We start from the raw sequence: 27,581 nt of genomic DNA on the forward strand, positions 1-27,581 counted from the left end.
CGTTTTAAAAGATTTATTATACAGAAGCGTTACTGGAACAAATGTATGGAATCAAGGCGTCGCTTTGAAATAGAAAAAAAACAGAATCCCTAAAGAGAAACACAGCAAAATTAAAAATGTTGCATATTCGGTTTGCTTGAGCCTGTTAAAGATATACTATGCTCATCTTTGAGTAAAATATTTCTTATCACAGTTACTGAATTATTTTAATTTGAGTAAAAACATGTTCAAATTTTGTATTGAAAGCTGCATTCCCTATTAAAGGTCAAGTGAAGTTGGTCTTTTCTTAAAAAGACTGCCAGTTTTTTTAATGACACTATATATTCATATTGTGACCACTTATAGTATATCGAGTTTGAATCATAACTTATCTACCTTGAATGAAGCCGAATCATGTTTATTTTATATTTACAAAGAGGCTGTGTAGAAGTTATCAATATTTTCAAACATCAAATTTGAGCACAGTATATCTTTAATGAAGTTTGGAATAACAAAAATAAATATTATTAAAAACAGCATAATTCTAAAAGGTAATATGAATAGAATAGTGACGGGTTATAAGAATATATCAATATGTTTACAGCTTATATTTGATAAATAACATTTTAAGTCCGGCTTTCTGACAATTAAGCACTCATATTACATAGGACAAAATATTATTTACAATTTTAACACTTGCTGGCAGCTGAAATTGGAAATTTATTAAATAACTGTCTTATAATTGACATATGGATGAAATCAGTAGAATATTTTATCGATAAGAAGATAATGATACACTCAAGAAAACTTATAGCCCAAACCACATATTTTGAGATTTAAAAACATATATTGAAGCAAAATTAACTAGATAATATTTAAAAGTACAAACACCTTTTAGACCTTTCGATATTCAACACAATTACTAAGTGATTAAACATGCCACCCACGAATCTCAAAGCTGGAAAAGGTTAAAAATCCTTTGGAAGCATCGGAAACATCAAAATTATAACAAAATTGCAGAGTTCTAGGTTTGATTGAATCTTTTTTTATATAGATAATGTTAAGTGCATCATCTCTCACGTTCCCAAACATCTGCTTTATCGGTATTTAATCTTCGACACAAAATGTGCTGGGAGAGCCAGATATATGTAACAACGCTGAAGCCACACATTTGACGTAAACGTGTATTGGAAAATGTAATGAAATGATTATATTTAAGACACATTTTCTCTGTTTTAAACTGGTAAATTTCTATTCTTGTTCATGTACCAAAGATGATGATATTTGGTTAATTAGCATTTTAATATCGTGAAACCTGATCGAGCCCAATACACTACATTAAGAACGCCTTTTTCAGTTTAATGAATACAAAACATGTGTAATATGACTTCATAGGGTTTGGAGGACGTTGAGCTAAGTTATTATTGTGATATATATTTTTGAAAATTAGTGGAAAATTTGGATTAATGTTTTAAACTCAAATTTTATTTAATGTTAGATGCGCTATATGGTATTTTTTCATTTCTCAAAATATGTGGCTGGTGTTTATTAGGATACAAGATATAAACTTCAAAAACCACTGACTAGATTTCAAATATTATTTCAAGTTTAAATGAGACATATTAAAAAAATATTTCTATATACAAAGTAATGAAAGAATATATTCAGAATAATATAGGCATATAATAGAAAAAAAGAACTATTTTCTCCTGTATTGTCAAAAATATATCGTTAATTTACATTAAATGAAAGATTTTATTTAAGTAATTGCATACAAAGCAAAAATAAAGTGCACTACTGTATTCTGACGCTGAAAAAATTATTATTCGATGATATGAAATACAATGCTTCTCATTTGCATAAAATCCAAACTATGTTATAATTAAAAATGTTTTAAACGTTTAATATTAAAACAATATAACTATTCACCTAATAACACCTAATAACATGACAGTTTGAAAATGCAAAATATATATTTATGAAATAATTGTATAATACAAATAATTAATGAACTTGTCCTTGATATAACATGTAAAAACTTATCATGAAAGTTTACACAATTCATGCCTGATCAAAAAAAAAATGTTAATATGTTATATGTGTAATTATTGTAGTCATTTAAATGATGCACTAAACCTGAATATCGTGACTTGTATTTTTTTCTAACCTTTAGGCGCCTCTTAAAAATATAGAAGTACATATGTAAATATTTGTATTAACAAGAGCACAATGAATTTGAATACTTGAAACCAAGTGCATGAAAACCTCAACAAACAAATGAAAATATTACATTTTAATGTTTCGAGTACATGTGTACTTTAAATGATAACGATGTACTTATTGTTCTTATGTGCTCAGAAGTAAATAGGATATACATGTATATATAAGAGTTCAGTTTAAAAAGTAAAAGGAACATTATTAAGATGAACAAACTACACAAATATTATTAATAAATTTATACATCATGGAATGTAACTATTGAATTATTTGTTTTAAATAGTAGTGCATATGATCACACTATCAATTTTGCCACACATATATAAATATCCCAGTTTGAAGTCGTGTGAATAGATATTGCTCTGTTCATGCAAGTACATATTAATATATATTTTCTAGAAAAATTATATACAAATAAGACAAAGTATATACAAATAATACAACTTTTACGCACATGCATACAGTATCTACGTACAGGCTTCAGATTGATCGACCATATTACTTATCTTTAAAGAATTCTGATACTTTATTTGCATGTATTACTCTTCATGCGTTTCTTTATTATACATCTCACTTAATAATGTACAATATACACATTTCACTTTTGATGAAAAAGAAACTTTCATTTCCTTGGCTGTAGAGATTCATCAAATATATTCTATTACAAAAATCTTTATATAAATAGAGAAAAATAGAATCCTTAAGAAAGAACACGATATTTCGTAAGTATATTTGAGAAAATGTTACATAAACAATGTCTTCGTGGACCATTGTTTCAATGGTTTTACATATTTGCGTACATTTGATGACTATCAACGTAGCGAAGGACTGCATCATAACAGAATTGGAACTGTTCCTAAAATATAGAAAAAAAATTGCATGTAATAGTGACATATGTACTTTTTCAAAAATAAGATACATTGTATAAATAGTTGGGACTTCTTTATCGTTTACATTTTTTACAATAGGTTAATTTTGTATCGGTAAACGTTGCTGATTATCACTAAATCAAAATGCAATGAAAAGTTTGAACAATTTAAAAAGTATTTTATCCTTATTTATTTGACGTTAAGAAATAATGCCTTTTTAAAAGTTAAATCAGATTATTATTTTGATAAGAAGGTGCTAAAGGAAAATCATGAAACAATTTATTGATACAATTATATATCGGAACACATGAACTGGTATGGTATTTTATGACATGAAACCCTATCAAAGCCGTTGTCTTTTCCCTAGGCTTACATTTAGTAGATTTTTAGTTTTATAAGTTAATTTACATGTTGTGCTTAATAATTCCCTAGCTTACGTTATAAACTTTTTGACTATATAAGAAACAATAACTTACAAAGTTTGGGATTATTTGCTGACGAATATATCTGAGTTCCCTAATAACTTGTGGAATGGACACTTCGTTGTCAAGTTTGGCACGTTCAAATATGTTCATCAATGTCACGAACAGGCCACTCTTTTCTGATCCATCCCTAATGAAAGAAATCCGTATCTATAATTTAGTATTTTTATGTGAAAAGTGTATTACCAATTATATGAAATTGTAAAATCTACTACAGAATTTACTGTTCAATATATTAACTTGTATTATGCTTGTCACGAAAAAGATCTTGATAGATTACAACGCTCGACTCTGTTTCATTGAACATGCCAGTCCTTGTGTCATATGAGGTAAAATTTCAGATCTTATAATAATTAATATAATAAGAAAACCAATATGAGTTATGGCTCTTTCAACAAACGATTTAATTTTCAGAAAATTGCTATTTCAATATTATTTTTAAAACAACAATACTGTTATTAGGGGCGAAGCATCACCTCACTAAACACTAAAAAATCAGCCGATTTTTTAGGGAAGGCGTTGGCATAATGCACTTTTCTTTGTGCTTTCTTTATTTCTAGGTCCAAAAATGGTACTTTTCGGCGTATTTATCCGGAGCTTCATTAGTATTATTTTTCTTTTTGGTTTTGTTAGAAATGAAGTAAAAAGTTTGAATGCAGAAAAGGTATAAATTTTATATATTTTCTTTGCTAATAACGAGCATAAATTATGATTTGATGTCGGTAAGAAGTCACCTCTGACTATTGAATTTGAGTTTGTTTTTGTATATGTTTAAGGATGGAAATAAATAATTTAATAATTTATCTTTTAGTCAACATCAAAACATAAACGACTGGCAAATCCATACATACAAACATTGAACAAGGACAGGACTGTCGTATGCGATTCTGTTGAGAAGTTCTACTTCATGCATGAAGTGTAGCATGTTTTCGGGATCATCTGGAGTGATTTGGTCGGCGTCCCAATTCTTGAACTCAAGCTGAGTAATTTTGATATCCTAAAACGACAAAATGTCTATGACATTATCAATAAAAATACTGATCGTTTGTTGATGCAAAAGAGATAAGTATTTATGGATGAATCAATTTGATATACAATCTCTTTACGATTGTCAAAATATATCAAATGTGCTTTGTTATTAATATAAGATTTTTTTTTAGAAAATAACCTGCAGCAAATCAAGGTGATACTAGTATGTCAAGTCCATATACTTTTATCACATGTGATTTCTTACAATATTGATTTCACACACAAGCTCATAATTACATATTTTTTTAAAATAAAGTACCTTGGATTTATACGCCATGTTGAACACCGTTTTTGTGTAGAAAACTTTGTCTTCTTCTGACTTTTTCTTCAACATGAATGGTCCCACTGACATATCTACTCCGACCTAAATTTTAGATTTAAAATAAGCTATATATCTCAATTTAATCAACAAAACATATCTAAGATGTATATTAAAAAAGACAGAATACAATTGCAAACGAAGAATAATATAATTATTGCCACAGGTTTTCATTTATGCTTTCACATTTGTATTTGTTATGTATATCATCCATTTGAAATAAGCTAGACGGTCAATCTTTTGAAATATATTAGCCAATTCAGCTTAACCTGACAACGAAAACGTGAGCGTTTTGTCACTTTAATTGACAACAATCAGCACAAAGAATATATTGCAAACTTTTGACAGAGCAAAAAAAGATCGCTGGTTCAATAACGCCTGTCTAAAAAGTACGATTTTTTAATATACATGTAAATAATTGTTCATTATATTATAAACTAATTAAAGGTTAATAAAATGATGCACCAATGTCTTATGTTTTGACACAAAAACAAATATAAAAAAACACATGTGAATCACAACTTAGCACATATCAAGCAAAATCTCAGCAATTATATATGGTACAAAATTCAAAGCTAAGGCAAAACTTTCAAAGGCTTTTTAAGGCAATGCACAAGCTATAGGGAGTGCCTTGGTTAAACACTCATTCTTAACTTTATTATGCAATTTCTCGCCAATGATCTTGAATATTCGTTTTAAATACTACTATGAGGAAAGCGGATTTGGTAAAGAAATTAATATATCAAATTTTAAAGCTCCAATGTACTTAAAAAACATTTCAAGCAAGTTATCTTAAGTAATTCCTAGGATATTCAATATACTGCCTACTTTGATACAAATGTGTTCCTCCTTTGAATTTTCTTCACATGATGGTAACACGTTCTAGATTCATTCGTTGCAATATAAGTGAGATTATTAAAGAGAGTTACAAAACAACTGACGCTTTACCAAGCTTGTGAACAGTCAGTTATTATGCTTTCATGCACTAGAATTGTACGCATACAGCTACTCAACTGTTATTGTATAAACTGTATTTATGCGTTTCCGAGAATTGAATAAATTACAAGGAACTGACATCGTAAGAAATTATAAGAAAAATCTTCATTAGTGTGCTTCAAAATTTTCGAGTATCACTTCAATTGAATAGATTCACAAAAAAGCATGAAAAAAAAGAAAGAAAAAAAAAACTCATTGTGCAAAAAAAAAAAAAAAAACATTTTTAGATTTATTTGATTGAGATGAAGGCGTTTGCAGATACTCGCGGGATAAAGCACTACAGAAAAGTTATTTTAAAACCGTTTCTCCAAAAAAAACGTGTCATATTTATTTCATTTTGTAGAATTCAGCAGAAAAATGAGAGATTAAACAACATGAAAATAAAAGTCGAGGATCACATGAACCTCAAGTATGGTATTGATTTTGATAAACAAATAGAATAACAACACAACAGGAAAACCGTGTTACAAAATGTTTTTTTTTATGTGTGATGATGATAGCGAGTTACAACATTAAAATGCTTGAATATTCCAAAGTTCATCAGTATTACACTCAATGTTTAGTAAAAGTATACTTACATGATCTTTTTCGTTGTCAGGAAATTTAACTATGACCTTGACATTCTTTTCATAAAGTAGACGACAGAAGTCGATTGCAGTATTGTCCAGTGGTTTTTGTGTGACGTAATAGCCTTCTTTGTGGCAGTAGCTCTAATATGCATGAAATGAACAATTAAGAAATTTTTAATTCTTAATGAGTTTTGCAATTTCCGTAAACATTTGATTGACATCGACAATCTGCATCTTGATTGGTTATGTTGCCACATGACAATAAACTTTTCTAAATGTTTAACAAAACGTGTTAACTTGTCTTAGTAAGGACTATCTCTTGGTCATAACATTTGTATTTATAAGTTTTAAATTATTTTAAAATTGAGTTTCTGTTTTTTGATTTGTAACATTAACGTACCGGCATAAACACTGCATTGATGTAATTTGTACGTCCGGAAAAGTGGGTTACAAGGATAGGCCGAAATTCATTTCCTGAAATTAAAGTATAACGTATTAGCATTAACTTATTTTTATGACTAATATAAAATTTAAATTCAAGTTAACTACAATAAACATAATTGTAAGTGATTTAATGTGTATAGTCATTTTTCAATAACATAGTTCAAATAATCAGAAGAATAAGTACAACTAGTCAAAAGTTGACGAATATATAGAATTAAAGAAGAAACAACTTGCACAAAATCCCGAGTTGCTTGATTGCTTTAGTCGGAATCTAAACGTCATTTGTAAAGTACTTCAATTAAAAAAACGCGCGAAGACATACAAGTTAAGATAAACTAATATATTCCATAACTTGTCCATTCCAAGGCATCTTAAATTTGGTTTTGCATGAGTAACATTTAACTCTTGAGTTAGATATAATGTATTTATTATAAATCTTATATAAATGTATTAATCTAAATACTGCTGTTCTTCTTTAAATTCAAAGAATAAGTCTTCAAATTTGCATTGTTCATAAAAAAAGCTTACCTGCAAGAACTGTGCTAAACCTATTCTTGCTTCTATTGTCTTTCAGCAAAGCTGCTGAATTCATTTCTTTGACTGCTTTGTCAGTTCGAAGGACAGTCATATCTTCTTTCAATGCCTTAGATTGATAACAAGATAAAAATATGTGACCACATAGACCAATTGAACAGAAATTCATTTAGGGACAATGTAAAACATATCAATAAAGGCAGTACAATGCATTATAAAAAAGTTGTTTGACAGCATTTAATGAAAATCTTAAAATAATTGATCACTTGAAAGCACAAAATGCAACAATATAATTTGAAATCTGCAGAATCGGTTTGATTGAGTCTGTTCATCTAGCACCGGCTGAAGCGTAATTCACTTTCAACACTTAATTGCTTGGATAAATGATTCCAAGGACAATACAAATATCAGCACTCTCTGAAGTACAACTTCCACATTTAAAATAAGGCTCCACATTTTATGGGAAGAAATGTTGATTCCTGCCGAAGCCAATGCTAGATACAGTTTGTATTGTAGCTTGGAATTACCGTCCACAAAAAGTCTCAGCCAAACTAAGCCTGTATCATTTTCTATTTTGTAACGCTATGCAGTCTTTATATTTTCATTTTTACTTTTATTATTACATTCATTTTGTTAGAGAGCCATTATATGTTTACCAAAAACCTTGGAACAGTCTAGCTGTAAACAAGGTAACTATTAACCATGCACTTCCATGTATATACTTTTAACTTAAATTATAATAATGATAATAATAATTATAATTATTATTATTGTTATTTGTATTGTTATCATTATCATTATTATTATTTCTATTATAATTATAAAAAATATAACGAATTGGTGTGTATTTTTGATGTTTGTAAGATTTAAGCAGGATTAATTATTTAGTCAGAAAAACCTCGTATAGAAGCAGGTGTTTTGATTTCTTTGTTGCCTGATCCACTGTCTTTAGATCTTTTACAGCTTTGTGTAATTTGTCCAATGGAATCGGTTCTGAGAAGAAAAGAAGAGCTTCGACCATCAAGTTGTGAAGAAAAACATACTGATCCTGAAGTAATACAGAAAAATACAATGTAAGTGTAGTCACGAGCGCTAGTTTTTGCACGTAAATATTACATGCTGTTACTTGATATTACAAAGACATAGTGCTGACATTAGCACTTGTTTTTATAAATATTGAGATCAGATATCAAACTAATTATGAATTTAAGATATAATTCACACATATCCAATGAGTAAAGAAAACAAAACATAACACAGTAATTTATTGCAGTTTATGGATCGGAAAATGTCAATAAATTTGACCGTGTATTTGATATTTCTAGAATTTCATCCTGTTTTAGCTAAAACATAAACTTCAACCAACATTTTGCGCAGCAATCATTTGGCTGCCGGATGTTTAAGTACATAAAATAAAAACATCCCTGGAATTTGAAAATAATTAATATCATTATTACCTTTGTTTGAACCATATTCACCCGTTGGTCACGTAAGTCTTTTACACATTGGTACACATCAACAGACCCTTTGTCTTTTCCTTGGTCATACAAAATGTCCAGGGCAATGAAAGTACCAGTTCGACCAACACCAGCACTATTAAGCGTTTAATGTTATAAACAAAATAACAAATAAACCCGATTGTGCAAATACGAATTTCTCAAGCACTTAACACATGATTATTAAATAGAAATGTACCCCACACGAGGATTCATCTTTTTTTATCAAAGTCACATTACCTGATAACTAAACAAACGATTAATGTTTATGGATAAGCAGCTTTTATTTGATGCCGTATGCGCAAAGACGTTCTTATGACACAATGGAAGCACGTTTTAAAGAATAATTTACAGCTCGTCTTATAGGCAAACCGTCATTATGTGTGATACATTAGGTTAATATTCAGCCTAAACGACATAGCAAAAGTGATAAAAGATGTTTCAAATAATAATTTCTTACCTGCAGTGTACAAGCCATGTGTGGTATTTGTTTTCGTCAGTCTTCCGCACTTTTCTCCAGAACTGAAGCAGGCATGATGTAGTCCTCGGAACACTTTTGTCCGGCCATGATGTAAAATGGAATTGACGAATATTTCGTTGTGGTCCTCCCTTGAAGAACAATACCGTCATTGATTATTTATTATTTAATAAATATAATTTCAGGCATGCATAAGATTTACTCATTCATAAACATGAATTATTTTATCGATGGATAGTTAGACAAATAAGTGAGCTAATCAATGAGCCAACTAGTACGAGAATGAGTCAGTAAGTGAGTAAGTCAAATAGTCAGTTTGACAGTCACAAACATAGAACAAATTTAAACAATACGGCAATTCATATATTTATAAGCTATGTTTTGCATAGCGATTTTTATGTAAGCAGGTGAAAGGAACGGGATAACAGGTGCTAGACTCTTAAAGATTGAAGGTAAACTTCTGACATTATGCGGGAAATATCTGTTGGTGTATTAGGCCATAGCTTTATACGGCGGCTTCAGTACGACATAAATCATCGACTGCTTCCTTCAAATTATGACTTGGAGAAGTGCTTATTGTTCCAAAAAGGAATTGGTGGGTTCTCAGTTTGTGATAATTATAAGGACATTATGGGATGCACGAAACATTTCAAGGAAAGTTTTCACAATTTTCTAAGAACTCACAAACCTCAAATAATTATCTTGCAGCATGGGGAAAATGACATTGACTCGGCAATAAGTCCACTATCCATAGCCAGTACTTTGGAAGAAATTGGTTTAATGATAGTGAAATGTCGGCCAATGGAAATCGTTAATATCCCTTAGAGAATGCCGGCCAATGAAAATCGTTGACCCTTATCAGCACGCCGCTTCCAGAACGAACCGGTTTAAACCAGTAATGTTTGCGGCCGGACACTCTAAACAAAGTAAATTTTGCATTTTAACCCACCGCCATCCCCAACTCCACACGTTTTATGAAGAATTTTACAAACAAAATCTGATACAATTTAGTATGCCTATGCTTCACAACATTTTACTATAAAATTCTTTTACTCGAATTTTTATTTGTTTATTTTAAAGGAACACCAATTTTACGGTTTTCACAAAATTGTTTGTATATCAACTTACACAAATATGTTCAATGTATATGTATATAGTTATCTATGTTTAAAATTCAGTATGTGTGCTAATGATATATGTTGTATATAATTAATTATGTTTAAGATAAATTAGATCATTCACTGACCATTTAATCAAATATAGCATTGTTTTTCTTTACACCGGCCGTCATAAAAACGACTATATTTCATATATCGTTAATGTAGTCTATATGAACATTGTAATAAATGTATACACTATACCTCATACGAGACATTGAAGTTCCGGATTGTAAAGTCAGAGTAGATGATTTCCGACGCCGTATAAACTGAAGTCTTACCATAGCGTAATCTGGTTTGAACAGCCGGCCAGTACTGCTGGCATTTTGTCTAGACAAAAACAAAAGCAAAGACACATAGCTTTGAGATATTATAAAGTAACATTTAAAATATACTACTTGTCTGATAAAAACACATTTCTAATGTATGTAAGATGAAAACATCGACGGCATTATCTATCGTAACTCATATTTGTGCTGTATTATAAAGATCATTCTTACTAATAGGTGCTGCGCTTCTGATATTTCTGAAGAAATAAATTTGGTTCCGACAGGTTATGTTTAAGTATTTTCAAAAATATTGAATACCTTTCCTTCCTCAACAAGGTTTGTCACCATGGCGATCGTAAAGATTTCCTTCTCGCAGATCATTCTCCAAAAATCGTCAACGCTTGCATCAATAGGACCTTACACATAATTTTTAGATATTTGAAAATAAATAGACACAGAAACGCACACATTTGATTCAATTGAAATTGAAACATTGATTGTTTACAAGTTTGCATTTACCAAATATATCAAGCCAAACAAATATTTACCGTTATGATTAAAGCTGAACATACATTGACCCTGGAAATAAAGCCGAACATACATTGATCTTTGAATTAGGCGTGACACCGTTATTACGTTGTTTTTTAAAATCAAGTCAAAAATACTTTAACATTCGAAATTAAACCGAATAAACAATGGCCTGTGAAATCAAGACGAACAGACATTGATCTATGAAATTAAGTGTCGAACATGCATTGATCTTAAAAATCAAGCTGTACATCCGTTGGCCTTTGAAATTTAGCCCAACATATCAAGCAAGACACACGTCGACATTTGAAATTCAGCCAAGTATAAGCTGACCTTTAGAATAAAGCGAAAAATAATTATTACTTTTTCTTTTGTAATCAAGCCGAACATACTTGTACCTTTGAAATCCAGTCGAACATACATTAACTTATGCAATCAAACCAAACTTATTTTGACCTATGAAATCTAGCAGAACATACATTGACTTTTGAAATTAAGTAGAACATACACTAACGTTTGTAACAAAGCCGCACATACGTTACCACTAAAATCAAGTCAAACAAATATTAACCATTTATATGTAGGCGAACATCCGTTGATCTTTGAAACAAAGCCGAATATATCTTTACTTATGAAATAAAGCAGAAAATACCTTGGCATTTAAAATTAAATAAAACACACATTAATGTTTGTAATCAAGCCAAACATACTTTTGTAATCAAGTCAAACAGACGTTTACCATTTTAAATAAAGCCGAACATCCGTTGACCTTTGAAACTAAGCCGAACATATTCTGACTAATGAAATCAACACACCTTGACTTTTGAAATTAAGTATAACACACATTAACGTTTATAATCAAGCCGAGCATACGTTGACTTTTGAAATCAATTCAAACAAACATTAACCATTTGAATGTAGCCGAACATCCGTTGACCTATGAAACCAAGGCAAACATATCTTGACTTATGAAATCAAACAGAATATACATTGATTTTGAAATTAAGTTGAACATACATTAACGTTTGTAATCAAGCCGAAGATACGTTGATATTTGAGGTCAAGTCAAACAAACGTTTACTATTTAAATTACGCCAAACATCCATTGACCTTTGAAATCAAGCCGAACATATGTTTACATATTAAATCAAGCCAAACATAACTTGACCTTTGAAATTAAATAGAAAATACACTAACGTTTGTAACCAAGCAAAACCTACGTTGACCTTTGAAATAAAGCCAAACATACATTGACCTTTAAAAATAAGTAGAAAATACATTACCTTTCGTAATCAAGCCAAATACAATTAACCTGAACATCCGTTATGTTTTAAAGTCAAGTCGAAATTACATTTTTCGTTTATATCGTTTAAATCAAACCGGTATTTCATTAACTGGTGGATTCCGTCCGAAAAGATATTACCGTATAATTTGATCCGTACTTCCATTAACGTTCATGTGAAATTTCGTTATATATGAAATATCTCTAAAACAATGAATAAAGAAGTAAATGATAGTAAAAATTGCAGACATGGTTTTGATCCATATGCATGAGAGATTATATAAGGTTTCACATCTCTTACACCCGGGCATCAGCTTAAACTGTATTTAATCCTTAATACCTGAAGTATTGGAAATAATAAGACTTAATGAGAATCAATCATCAAGCTCAAAAATACGTTAACATCTAGCTAGTTGTCATCTAGCGGAACATACATTTACTATTGCAATCAATCCGAACATACATTTTCTCTTATTTCTTTCTCGCGGATCTTTGTGTATATTGTAAAGAAATCAAAAACTGCCATATTTTGTACATGTATGTTTTTGTCTCATTAACTTGTTAATTTCGTTGATTTGTTGTTAAAAACTTATATTATCAATTGAGTAAGTAATTTTGGATATTTATCTACCTAAAATGTCCTTTCATTCAACTTGAAGCACTGCTTATCTTCTTATTTTTATGATTTTGTTCAACAAACACTGTAAATTTCATGGAGGCAGCCATTTTGGTTGTTATTGTTGTTAACTGTCACAGAAATAATTACGAGTCTGTGATATTTACTAAGATAAGGTTTAAGGGACCTATCTAAGAACCAATATGTTCTCAAACTTATCCAGCTAGCATTAGATTTAAATACATAGCATATATAATTGTGAGTTTAATACTGTTTCATTCAAACACAGTGAGAATTTTTACCGTTCAATCTGAGCGTCTGCAAACCGCTACACTTCGAATAGTTTTCCATGATTGTAATAGAAGTATTGCATAGTTTTGGAAGTATTATACATCAAAACATTTGTTGTGAAATAATCTATCACTCTAGATGTATAAGCACTGATCATATTGTTTATGTTAAACATGATTTGTAATAAAGTTTGACTTAACGTCCGTTGAAGGGAACGGTGTCCTGGAATTCCTGCCAGTCGCCGTTCTGCAATTTCATTGGAGAACGGCAACCGGTACAAATCTGATTGGTCACTAGGAACACACCTTCCTCACCGGGCATTCAGTCATTGGTCAATTTAATCACGTGGTCACATCTCAGAAGCCTATATATTGGCTGGATTCAAGATGATGTCAGTATCTGCGTCTGCTTTCAGACACGTAAATAACTTAAGAGCGGCAAATACAAATATAAAATCTAGTACATGTAAGTCCCTGGTAAACAATTGTCCTGAGCTGTGTCCACAAATGATTAACTTTAACATATAACTATTGTTGATAAACAGTCTATATTTTCTAGACTTATTTACAGAGTGATGTACAGTTCCGCTTTAGATCTATATAAGAGACGAGAGCTTAACGTTATTACTATATTTATAAAGTATTAATTAACGCATGATAGATGTTAAATAAACTGAGAACTTTTTGATCAAATCGTTTATATTAGTTGCGTTTTGTGTTTTCGCCTGACACCCGCCGGCCGTTACAATATTATTCGAACAGAAAGTTTATCTATAAACACATTAATGCCTCCATAAGTTTTATCACAAACTGTTTCATTTAAAAGCTGATATATGATTATATTAGACTGATTTTCTCAAAAAAGAATAATTCAAAATATTCATTACTTAACACATATTTTAAAACTTTCTTTTTTTAATAAAATCTATATTTTATAAAAAATTTTTTACACATCGAAAAAAAATACAACATATTCTTGCTAAATTTTTCGTAAGAGTGTGTTGAAATGTTTTGTTACCTTGTGCCGCAATATAAGCGCGGTCTTTGTGATGTCCCTGTTCAACAAATAAAAAAATCTGGTTTAAAATTTGGAAATAAGTTTTCACATACTAATACAGAGCATTTTTGGCGTAACTCAATGTGATTATTTTTGGAGTTTTACAGAAAATATGACTGCCTTTTAATACATGACACTGTTTTTCTATTTCTATCACCGTACGAGTATTTGCCTTTTCCTGATCTTTTAGCATTATAAAGAAATGTCTGTCCCACCCAAAGTGATTTTATTTGTAATTTTGTTACTGTTTCGATACATTTATGAAATATTCAACGGTGTATTGACAATCTTTTCAAAACCTTTTATCAATCTGAAACGTTAAAAAGTCTCACCTTGATGAAACTCGCGTTGATATAATCCGATCCTCGTTCCTTTGGTAGTGTTTTCAGCATAACACGTGTTTCATCATCTGTATAAACAAAGTATTTCGTCTTGTAACTGTACTTGATTATGTGTTATTTTTATAATATTTACAAAAGTCATTATTTTGTAATGACATTCTGCCACTACATGTATAAAATATTCATTTACATCATTCATGGATATTTACAAATATCTCTTGTAAATGTTTTACGAGCCTTGCTTTCCACGAACATTATGATCAGCCCTCGCAGTATGATACCTTTTTGAAAATATGTACAAAAAATATTTTCTTCTGTATGTTTTAAAAGATATATCAGAAAGATTGCAGCTCTAGACAAAGACTAAGTTTTGAAATCGGAACCTGAAAATATTAAAATAAATTGTAGCAATGCTTCCAGTGTGTCTCATGATTTTAAGAAGCTGAATCATACAGAAAATTAGCTATCATATATTTTATAACGATGTGACTATGTCTCTAAAGACATCTTAAGTTATGAACGAAATTCAAGTAAAAACATTTGAAATCAACTTGCCCTGCTTGGAATTGAAATAAGAATTAATTTGATTTAATCTAATAAGAAACTGTAAAAATTATATGGTAACTTTACAGTTTTGCTGGTTGAGTAGATTCTTAAGTTTTACATGTTTATAATTTCAAACACAGCTTCTCAGTAGGAAGGTCGATAAAGTCGAAAGTTTATAATTTCTGACTGCTAACTGGATAGTACCAATACATGAATTATTTGATATGAAACAATGTTATACTTTTCACTTACATGCATGCATGTCTTTATATCTGTTCTTTTCACGGTTATATGATTTTTTGGCAACATTAGATGCTTTTTTCATTCCATAAGGTATTTCCTGATGAAAAATAAAACAAAAACAAAACAAAAACAATATAAACTATGGAGAAATATAAAAAGAGCATACAACAAATTCACATGTACATTTACCCAGCCTTTGAAAAAAGGCAAAAATAATCGAGAACTTCATCAAGAGCTTTTTTCTTATTTGAAACGAATGGATTAATCTTAGAATGAAAATAAAAACGTTTCAATTCCCTATAAAGAATATCAAATGACCTGAAATTCTTTGGGAAAGCTGTCATGGTTTGCCAGATTTTCTTTGACGTATGGAAGAAGGTTTGACAGTGGAATGGCATTTCTGAAGGGACTATTCATCGGGAAGTTTTTGTAAATGTTCTCATCACCTGCCGCCGTATTTGCACTGTCACCTGTTGACAGAAAAACACGTAGAAAAAAGTATTTTTATTATGTTAACTGTTTCAACTTTTAACGTGTTATAACAGAAAGATTGATCTATAATTTTAGTGGAACAATTCTTTGAAAAGATGGTTACTGCAATCATGTTACTTGTACTTGTACTCAAAAATGAATTTGGACTATCAAGAAAATAAGTAAAAAGGAATTGCGTTTAATCTAGATGTTTTATCATTCAGGTATTTGGTAGTATCACACATGTATACACAGGCTTCACAACTGTATTATACAATTCAGACATGTACGATTTTATCTGAAATATTTCGATGGATATTCAACAAGTAATACATTATTTTTCATAAAATTAGGTAAAATAGTAAGTTTTCAATTATCATGCCATTCTTTCTAGATATTACAATTAAGTAAATTGATGTGCCGTTTTAATATAATGTTATTTATTTTGCGTGTCCATATACATTTGTTATGATCTTAGAGACGAAATGTCGATATACCCTTCACACCCCGGTGTCCGCGTTCGCGTCCAAAATTTATGATTTTTGTTTTAGTGCAGCACAAAATTTTAAATCCTTACATTAGTATTATTTTTCTTTAGCTGTGTGTACTTACAAAAGAGATATTATTATTTTTATGATGGGGTTAATATTTGAAAGATAATGCTATATTGGTTATCAAAGATATCATATATTATGACAGCACGATAATGCATTTCAAATTAGATTACCCTACTTTGCTAAAAGACTGGTATATTCAGCAATAATGCCTTGGTTTAACACCATTGCAAATCTTAATATAAATAATTCCTTTTTATACCATAATTATGTAAACACTCGGTTTGATTTAACCTGTTCAAGGACGGTACTGGTTAGTGCAAATTAATGCTTACGCCCATTAGCACCAGCTTCAGCAGAACTCAGCATTAAAACACAAAAATTGTGAAATTTTGTATTTAGGAAACATCCGCAGATGTGTTCATACGGCGTTTATCATAAAACCTTCAATGTGACACATGGAAAGCGGCGTATGGTCCTCAAATGAAAGAATGCGTGTGCCCTAAACGAGTAAACAATGGACGGAACTAAATAAAATTGAATTTTGAAGGGAGATCTGAGGTTATAAAGCCTGCATATCACAGACAAGACGTCAAAAGACAGCATAAAAGCAGGCAACATATCCCAAGGGTGATTATTGCGTATTCAAGTAGCAATACTGAAACCACTCAAGTTGAAAACGACTTTTGATAGCTGCCACGCAACACTTGACACATCGGAAGGAAATTCTAAAATCTAAACATGCTGGAGATTGGCCTTACAAAGAGATAAAAATATGAACGCGGACAAGTATACTTAATAAACCGAGATAGTACAAAACAAAGATCCGTATATATCAATATAATACAAAGCTTAGCAAAATTCCTTAACTGAAATGTTTTATAAATTTGTAAGAATACATTATAATTTTATTTTCTTGCATACAAGTAATCCATGCGCGTTAAATAATGACACTGTTGAAACGCTCTGCTTGAATGAGAATCAGATTATTTGAATAACGTATTTGTTCATTTTTTTTGAACAAAATCTTTTTCCTTTTGTTAAAGATTTATATCCCATGTTAAACATATAGGACAATCGAGTGCTTTATTATACGAAATACTCACGGCATTTAAAAGGAATGCCTTCTTGTCATAGAAGTTTTTGACGTCAATTAAGAAAATGACGTCCGTAAAATTACTCTTGCGCTCAATGTTATTCAGTTTACAATAAGCATAGAATAAAACAAAATCTGGTGCTGTACTATTAAATCGCACATTATTTGTAATTGATCAATAAGTACTACCGATTTTCGTGACTATATTCTGTAACAACGCACTCAAATTTGATATTTGTTTTCAAAACAATTACTTAAACACATGCTCATTTAAAAATCAAAATGTTGATATACAGGCCTACCGTTGAATAAAGTTTTACCTGTCTTTGCATGCCTACTTCCTTTGTAAGATCTAAGTCCTTGACTTCGGGAATTAGCTGTGGTAACAGCATCTCTGAGCTCCACGTCAACACTTTGTTCATCTTTCCTGTAATGAAAAATAATAATCAAAATGTATTATATAACGTCTGTCTTTCTCTCAATAGTTCGACCTCGTCCTTCTAAAATGTCCAAGTTTCTTGATAAATCGATGTAGGTCCTGATTTTCCATATTTTTGCAACTATACAGTCTCCATAAAATATGATAAACAAGATCAACAAGGAAAGGCGGCGTTCAATGAACGTAATGTTCCATAAAACTGAGCTCTTTAAACATATGCACAGTCTACAACTCTTGTTACAGCTAATCATTTCAAGATATATAAGAGAAGAGAAAACTTCCATATCTCAAATAACAAAGTTTAACGTACTCCTATTTATACTATATCAGAAAATATTTAAGTTTTAATTTATATGACAAAGTGGTTTGTTCCGCACTTAAATTGGTCAATACCGGTAGTTTCACGAATATATAAAGTACAGGTCAAGTTATAAGCACATAATAATACCTTTTATTCTGACTGTGTCGCTTATACAAAATAAAAGCAATTATCAAAATCATGATTATGATGGCAAACACCGCTACTACTCCCACAATCACACCCGAACTATTTGACGATTGCACTGCTGGAAATGAATAGATTTGTGTATCAACTGAAATACCCCTAACTAAAAAATATTGACATATATTCGCTTACACGGTACATTGTAATACCAAGTAAGTTTCTAGAGTAGATGATTAAATTTACATATATATTGTTCTAGTTCAATTTAGTAATCCTTTAAATTAATAAGTTTTAAATATATTTCTTACAGAATATTATTTTGAATTATTGTATAACATGTCTGGGAAGAAAAATAAAGCTGTGATACTACGATTAGAGCTGAATTGCTAGAAGAAAATTGTATTCACTATGCTGGCTGTTAAACAAATCATTGCTTTCAACATAAACATCTATTAATGATATTTACCTTGTAAACAGGTGGCGCCGCTGTAACCCGTTTTGCATCCTTCATGACAAGTACCAGTCACGTGGTCACAATTGTTTCCAAGCTGGCAGTTACCACACACTGATGAGCAGTTTTTACCGTAAGACCCAATGTCACATTCTTAGAATATAATTTGTAACATTATAAATTTCATCTTATAAACTTTTGAATAATGTGTGTAAAGAAATGAAACAACACCACATTACAAATAATCATTAAAACGTCTGTGCAATTCTGATGGGCTATACCGATAGAACTTATAGTGCTTGGTTGTTTTCTTACAGGCACACAAGGTGATTGAGGAGAAACTTTACTTTATCATAAAGTGTGAAAAGCACAATAATATAAAATATTTTAGCATAAACATTTTGTAAAGGATGTAAAGAAATTCTAAACAAAAGAAGAAAAAAAAGAAGTGAAATGAATATGTGTGACTGTGAAGCTGCAACTCGAGCAATACAAGACTTCCATTACGAAAGAACTAACATCAGCAATATAACAGGAATATTGCAGACTCGGTTTAATCATACCAGATTTTTCTCTTCAGATGAACACGAATAAATACTATATGTCATGTTATTTCATGCTTTTATACGATAAAAAAGTATATTTAGTCAATTCTAATAATATAAAATATTTTGAAATTTGAAACCTGAGAAACAGTTTGTTCCATTCCACCCTGTCTTGCAACCGTTCAAACAATGTCCATCAATATTTCTGCACATTATATCTCCACCTACACAGTTGCCACTGCAATTATTGCCGCATTTGTCCCCAAATGTACCGATCGTACATTCTAAATATCATTTTGAAAGATATGCTTAACAAAAATAATTTCAAGAAAAAATAAACAAAGAAACTAAAGATACACGATATATCAAATGTACCTAAAATAAATATTTTTAATACAACTCTTTGACACATTTCATTCTGGTACATCGGAAATAATGAATAGCAAATAATAAAAAAGCTAAATTAATCTCGAAATCGTTCAATTAAAATACAATTTAAAACATCACTTCAGTTCAGGGGTTCAGCATAAGTCTGGAAAGTTAGCACAAACATCAGCAATATAACAGGAATATTGCAGACTCGGTTTAATTGAGTCTTGCATGAGGGATCATTAAAAGTGCAACATACCTCACGCCCCTAGCACCCACTGAGCGGTACTCAATCTTCAACACTTATTGTGCTGGAATCAATTATCCCAAAAGGACCAAAAAATGTAGCAACACTAAAGTGAAGTACGGGGAAATAATTTACGGCTGCCATATGGCACTTATCACCTGCTATTATGATGTATTAAAATCCGGAAATACGTGATTCCTCGGAATATTATCTGATTTAATATTCACTCTTAGATCAATTAAATATCAGTTTTCCTCTGAGGTTGGTCTTGATCTGACAAAAAAGTTACCAACTACTTTAAACTCTAACAATTGACATGTGTTGGATTCTGGTCTGAAAAAAATATACTTGGTGGTCATAAATTGAAACTGTCTCCGTCAAGTACAATCATCTCATTTCCGTTTAAATGTGTTGAAGAAGAGTGAACATTTTAGCACCTGTTTTACAAAGTGAAATGTTTTTAAATTCATTCAAAATTTTAAGTTTGACAGTCAGAACTGTTTTTCACAGTGAAAACATGATTAAAAGTTTAAATGGCAATACGTGTTTGCCTAGCTAACTTACTTTGACCTTCCAACAGGACATACAGGAGTTAGGGATGTAACCAGTTCTTAATGTTAGATTAAAGGGGAAGGGGAAAACATTATAAAACACAATTACTAATTTCTGTGTTCCTGCTAAATGTTTAGATTGGGGACAATAGTATCAAAATAAGTATAGCTCGCTTTATTCAAACTAATCAAGATTCAAACAACATTTTACTTCTTTTGTCATCTTTAATGCATTCTTTTGCATATCTTTAGTATAAAAGTCATACAATTAAAATCATATTTCTTTTTCATCAAAATAAACATATCATATACGTCTCTGAGAGAAACAGAATATTGATGTAATGTACAGGTATCTACTTTTTTACTCACTGACTAAGTAAGGATACACATGTGCCCTGGATTGTAAGCAATTGCTAGAAAATGTCACAATTGGAAAGTGCTTTAGTTACATTAGGGTGTGACACTTTTCCCAAACTGCATAATAGTTAAATTACTAAACGGTAGAAACAATCTGAGCCAAAATAGCATGATTTTTAAAACTTTTGTTGAGGACTGCATGGTGATGATACTTGCAAAATATCTTAACTCTGGCCGAAATCGTTTCTGAGAAGATATGCAAGAATTTCATTAAAAAAACTTCTTTGAACTACTTTTGCATTAGACTGGTCATTTGTCCATTTTGACTTATGACCAGTCTAATGATGTTTAGTCAAAATCCACCAATCCCCTGCGTGGTTAAAAAGGAATGTTTAAGGAAACTTATGGATAACTTTGAACGGCGAACAACTGATGTCAGACAAAGTCCCATTACAAAAGCTCATCATTGTCTCTTTGTACTCGGTTTAGCAAAAAACGTTTGATGTGAATATTGCAAAATCATTTGATTGCATCCATTTGTAGGAAAAAAATGCAAAATCGCCTTTGTCTTATAACTCTGGCTTACGCAATATTCAGCCCTTAACTTATTAGGCATAGAAATCAATGCTGCTGGTTGACAAGAAAATAATAAGGCGACCAACTTACTTTCTTTACACTTGTTTCCTTGAAAACCCGGCTTGCAACCCTCAACACAATTGCCATTGATAAAGTCACATTCATTGTCATAACAATTTAAAGGGCAATTCTCTTCACATCCTTGACCAAACTTTCCGAGCATACATTCTATTAATGACAATATAAAAGAAGCGATTGCTTTTCATAATGCCTCGCATAAAGTTTATTTGCACAGGCTGCCATCTACGCACAACACAAGTTTATTTCTAGTTTAATAATACGATATAATGTTTACATTATTCAGATATAATTGTATATGAATAAGTTATGCAAGTACTCACAAAAATGTGCAAGTACTCTGACAACTATGACACATATGAGATATTTTTATTTAAGATTCGACAAAAATGATTTGCCATAAGGGACGGATGAAATTTATAATGTTTAAATAAATAGGATTTATTTTCTGGAAATAGTGAATAAAGGACATTTCATCTGAGAAACTTTGGAAGCAACAACAAAGAGAAATCAAGTTTGTTAAGGATCCATAAACATTAAGAATAGTTAAGTTTTTTAAGGCTCCTAATACATTTAAATATTCTGAATATGAACAATGTTCTGCAGTGATGTAAGGACTATGAGAAAACAGAAATAATTTGAACTTTTGTTTAATAAAAAAATAAAGTTAAGAAAAACAATATATTGTAGTCAATATAAAAACACATTAACCACATTTGATAATTCTATTTACTTACTTGAATCACATCTTTTACCATTCCACCCTGTCTGGCAACCATTCAAACATTCTCCATCTGTATGTCTACATATTGTGTCCCCCTCTTTACAATTAGTATGGCATTGATTGGCGCATTTATCACCATAGTAACCGCTTTGACATCCTTAACATAATTTATCAGTAAACATTGTCGAAGGAATCATCACAATAATGTAAAATGTATACACTTCTATAATTAATTGACTATTTTTCAATGATAGAATTTAATCGTAATGCAATTTAATTGATTAAAGACAGTTGTAATTAAAAGCGTTTCTTTTATTACAGCAAACCACATATATTTAGACGAGTTTCAAAACTATTTATGAAAACGTTTAAAGTAAGTGCAACAACGGATTAATAATTTACTGGTGTTATTACAATAAATGATGATATCGAATAATTATAGTTGATAAAACACGAGATCATACAGCATTATGTAACGCGTATTGTAACAATAGAAATATTTTACAACAATTTATTTGTTATAAATAACAATAGTACAAGATAAAAGAAAGCTTACTTTCTGTACACTTATTTCCTCGATAGCCCGGATTACACCCTTTACTACAATCCCCGTTGTCATGATAGCAAATACCATTCTTACAATTTAATGGGCAGTTCTCCTGACATCGTATACCAAACTTTCCAGCTCGACATTCTGTTTGTTTGTGTATAGATTAATTTACACTTGTAGTTTTCTTTATGATTATTATAAAAAGGCTTTTAAATATAAAACCGTTAGAACCATAGAAAAATTTCAGAAATTACAAAAATAAAACGCTTTCAAATATGAACATATAAAAGTAGAACGAAATTTGACATTTCAATTACAGCGAGATTTACCAATGACCAGAGCTGCATCAGTACTAAGGGTGTAGTACTTAAGTACCAGTACCAGTACTTGGCAAATTATGCAGTACCATTACCAGTACCAGTACTAGATTTTAGCTCGGTACTGCAGTACCAGTACTTCTTTTGGTGAAGTAATTAAGTATCAGTACCATTACTTTTATATATTCATCAAAGTTTGAATAAATACAGTGTCAAACAAATGATTGCAAATATTATTCAGCAAAGAAATAAAATCATAATTTACTTTAAAAATAACATAACTTATTTACAACTTTATACTTTTAACATACTTTTTACAAATAATATTTACAACATATATTCATGTCATATCTAATTGTTTAGTAACCAGTCAACTGTGTAAATACAATGAAAACATCTTTCATTTAAAACACAACAGTCTTTTGTTGCCTTTCACACCTTCACACCTCTGTTCAATTTATACCAAAGTAAATAACAACTTTTTATGGTGCTAACAATATCATTTTTTTTCACTTGAAATGGGATTATTTAGAATAGAAGAAATTAATTAGTGTTTATTTTGCTACTTTACTAGTAAATACAAAGTAATAAAATATTTCAATAAGGATATTTTAGGGTAAAGAGTTAAATTATTGAGTCTGTTTATCTTAATTTAATTTTTACTTAAAGTCTTTGGTGCTTTTTATGATGAATACTATGTTACCATTTGAGGGAATATTGCAGCAAATTATCTTTATATTTGATAATATAGTTAATGTAATTTACAGCTTTATTTTATGAGAAAAATTGATGCTATTTTTAATTTTTATCAAAACCAAAAGTACTGGGTAATGCAGTAGCAGTACCACTTTTTAAGACAGTACTGCAGTACCAGTACCAGTAGTAGCAAAATTTTGTAAGAGTAATTCAGTATCAGTACCAGTACTTGCAAAATCGCTGCAGTACGTACTGCAGTACCAGTACCAGTACCAGTAATGCAGCTCTGCCAATGACACAGTAAGACAAACTTGATTGCCGGAGAAAAATCTATTCAAGTAATAAATAAGACAAGCGCATTAAGGAAAAAAATCACTCCTCAATTCATACCCTTACAAATCGCGAATCAAGATGTGATATTTATTTTCAATTACAAACAATTAAGAAAGCGAACAGTTAAACACTAGCTTTATGAAGTGACGGCATAAATATTTTAGCAAATGGTATCATCGATGCTCACGTCAAATTATAAACATTAAAAAGGGGTCTACGATTTACTTGGAAAACTTGTTATAAAATTTGTACTTTGTTCCGCCAGATTATTATAAAATAAGTGAGAAAATATTTTTTCGTTCAGAAAATAGTAGCTTGTCAATGATTGCCGATTTGGCTTTTCTTTGATAGGTACTAAAATTCTTGTGAGCTTTTGAATATGTCATTTAAAGTAAAAAGGTGCAATTAGATTGTGTGATTCATACGGATATGTTTTGATCGATGTTTAAAGGTAAGATTCTTATTTCATTACAATATGTTTTATCTATTATCAAAAGGAATAATATCAAGTCGAAAGAAAGAATGGCCAGCATTTACAAATTTAAGGATTCAGGGGTGGGTAAATTTCTTTTCAAGAATTATTTCTTTGAACAAAAAGTAACACTTTCTACAAATTCGCTATTCAAAAGATTAGTTTGTAATCTCACAGATTTTAGGTGTTACATAATAAATAGAGTGGCATCCTACTATCTTTTGATATCAATGTTATCAGGCTCAACTGATATGGGCAGAAAGAGCTCGGGAAACGTCCATATAGGCCTCGCCAAGTAAAATTGATATCAAGAGACAGTATCATGCGTTTATCTATATATCAGGTTCGTAACCTTATATCATAAATATGCCACTCAAAATTCAATAGACTTATTTCAACAGCAAAGTTTCTCATTATTTAACCATCAGTCTTCTATTTCATATCCTCGCAAGCCTTAAATTAAGATGTTATACATTTATTTATTATTTTCATTTCGTTTTCAATTACGAAGAAATATAATAAAAAGTGATCAGAAGGCGTAGCACATTCCAATCTATCTCAGACTTGCCAAATAAAATTGATAAAAGGACAATTGTAAGACATGTGTATAGACGTACTTTCTCCGCAAGTAAGATTTGCACCCGCCGAAATATATTCCATTGGATGATCACACATATTATTTTTGCAATTGAAAGGAGAAGCGCATTTTAAATTAAATGCTTCACTTAACATACCTTACGTAATTTTTTCATATAAAATTATTATGCTTAGAAGACATGCATGAAATAAATGATATATTTTCAGATACATACGCAAGAAATAAATACGTTTGTTTCTGTCGTTGGACAATTCATCTATTCATTTTCTTTGTTTAATGATGTAGGGAATATATATAATACTTTTGATAAACAGACAATATAATGTTCAATGTCATCTCATTCAAGCATATGAATCGGTAAGATGATAACAATTCAGGTATACTTTTTGAACTTGTCAATAATTCATAATATTTTATAAGTAAGAATTGGCTTATTATATAACTAAACAATTCTAAAGACTTACTTCTTTCACACATATCTCCTTGATAACCAGCCTCGCATCCACCAATACAATAACCATTTGTATGAGTACAGGCACCATTTTTGCAAGTGGTAGAACATGTCTTCCTACATTGTGCCCCAAACGATCCAGAACGACATGCTGATAAAAGATTACCACTTTGTTACATTTCATTGATTTTCATTGATTGTCAACAAAAAGTAACATCATAGAAGGAAGAAACAATAAGCAGCTATCAATAACAACACTCATAGAATATATAACAAAATGGATTTACAGGTCCATGGTATCCATTCTATAAAGTATAAAAAAGTTATAATAAAAAAGTTTGTAACGATATTTGATTGGAATTCAGCTCCCTTTTTAATGCATACGTCAATAGAAAAACAAGAATTGTCAAACAGAGACGACACGCTCGAATACTGTGTCCCCGTAAAGTATTGAAAAACAAAACTAAGGAAAGCAATTTTACGAAGAAAAATCGATTGCGTAGCTATTTCGCATCTAATAACATTAATGTTATTAACAGAAGTATCAGTGTTATGTAAGGGAAAGAAATAAAAAGAAAAAAAAGAAGAAAAAAAAACAACATCAAATTACTGAAATAAATATGCGGTCATGCAAAAAAAGAAGAATAAATACAATTATATAAGCACAGTATATTAATACAAATTTTCAGTTACAGAAACATCAGAATGATAACCACTAAACGATACATACTTTTATCAGAAAACATTTGAAAGATTGAATTTTCAAACAGAATTTCCATGTGGAATCGTACATTCATTGTGGATATCGTTTATACGGATAAGCAATTACTGTAATTATTAAAGTAATACGCACTATTGTCAAAGCAATATATTACATATTGCAATTTAAAACGAAAATATTTAAATGAAGTCGTACATGTACAAAGCCAAACTCCTCACACTGATTACCTCCCTTGGCATAATTGTAATCACTGCCTTCACAGACGTCACATGATGATGAAAGTCACATGACGTAACGTCGAAATTCAAATGTAAATATCGACCGTTACATAGAAAATCTAACGTCATTTTTCTCTTTCTGTTTTATTTTTAACTTTTTGTACCTACGTCCGTTATATTTTAACAAAAAATTATCAAAAGTACACAAAATACTGAAAAATAAGTTAAAAAGCTTAAAAATATAAATATCCAAATTTGGATATTTCAATGTTTGTGATGGCAGAGATCTCTGTACTGATAAGGGGAGATCACTGCGTAGGAGATTGGTACAAAGCGTATAATGTAAAGTTATTTATACTTATCGTACAATACTATACAATCTACGTAATCAAACAATTTTAAAAACTTACGGCTTTCACACATTGAGCCTTGATAGCCAGCCTCGCATCCACCAATACAATAGCCATTTGTATAACTACAGACACCATTTTTACAGGTTGTAGAACATTTCCCCCTACATTCGGTCCCAAACGACCCAGATTGACATTCTAATAATGGATACCACTTTGTAACATTTTTTT

At 30.5% G+C, this 27,581-nt stretch overlaps 1 protein-coding gene across 1 annotated transcript; it reads right to left on the minus strand.

Annotated features, from left to right (window-relative positions):
* On the minus strand, positions 1 to 27,545 carry LOC132749561 (receptor-type tyrosine-protein phosphatase alpha-like). Its single transcript, XM_060739371.1, has 25 exons — positions 27,411 to 27,545; positions 26,075 to 26,212; positions 23,201 to 23,338; positions 22,658 to 22,801; positions 21,933 to 22,070; positions 19,883 to 20,026; positions 19,213 to 19,350; positions 18,750 to 18,867; positions 18,183 to 18,289; positions 16,060 to 16,211; positions 15,751 to 15,838; positions 14,944 to 15,020; positions 14,573 to 14,609; positions 11,157 to 11,254; positions 10,774 to 10,899; positions 9,395 to 9,543; positions 8,896 to 9,031; positions 8,337 to 8,486; positions 7,433 to 7,547; positions 6,861 to 6,934; positions 6,470 to 6,601; positions 4,836 to 4,940; positions 4,399 to 4,544; positions 3,542 to 3,677; positions 1 to 3,052 (listed from the first exon to the last, which is right to left on the minus strand). The coding sequence occupies exons 1-25, from the start codon at positions 27,421 to 27,423 to the stop codon at positions 2,981 to 2,983; spliced, it is 2,871 nt and encodes a 956-aa protein (XP_060595354.1). The 5' UTR covers positions 27,424 to 27,545; the 3' UTR covers positions 1 to 2,980.
* Between the last annotated feature and the right edge of the window lie 36 nt (positions 27,546 to 27,581).

Source organism: Ruditapes philippinarum, unplaced genomic scaffold (assembly GCF_026571515.1).
Source record: "Ruditapes philippinarum isolate M1 unplaced genomic scaffold, ASM2657151v2 ctg656_1_1_1_1, whole genome shotgun sequence".
Taxonomy (NCBI): domain Eukaryota; kingdom Metazoa; phylum Mollusca; class Bivalvia; order Venerida; family Veneridae; genus Ruditapes; species Ruditapes philippinarum.

What these genes read in the sequence shown, in the direction of transcription:
- LOC132749561 (XM_060739371.1), bottom strand. An exon ending in AAGTAGGCATGCAAAGACAG is followed by an intron (nt 16,212 to 18,182) that starts GTAAAACTTTAT and finishes TTCTGTCAACAG; the next exon opens with GTGACAGTGCAAATACGGCG. An exon ending in CCTGTCCTTGTTCAATGTTT is followed by an intron (nt 3,678 to 4,398) that starts GTATGTATGGAT and finishes TTCTTTCATTAG; the next exon opens with GGATGGATCAGAAAAGAGTG.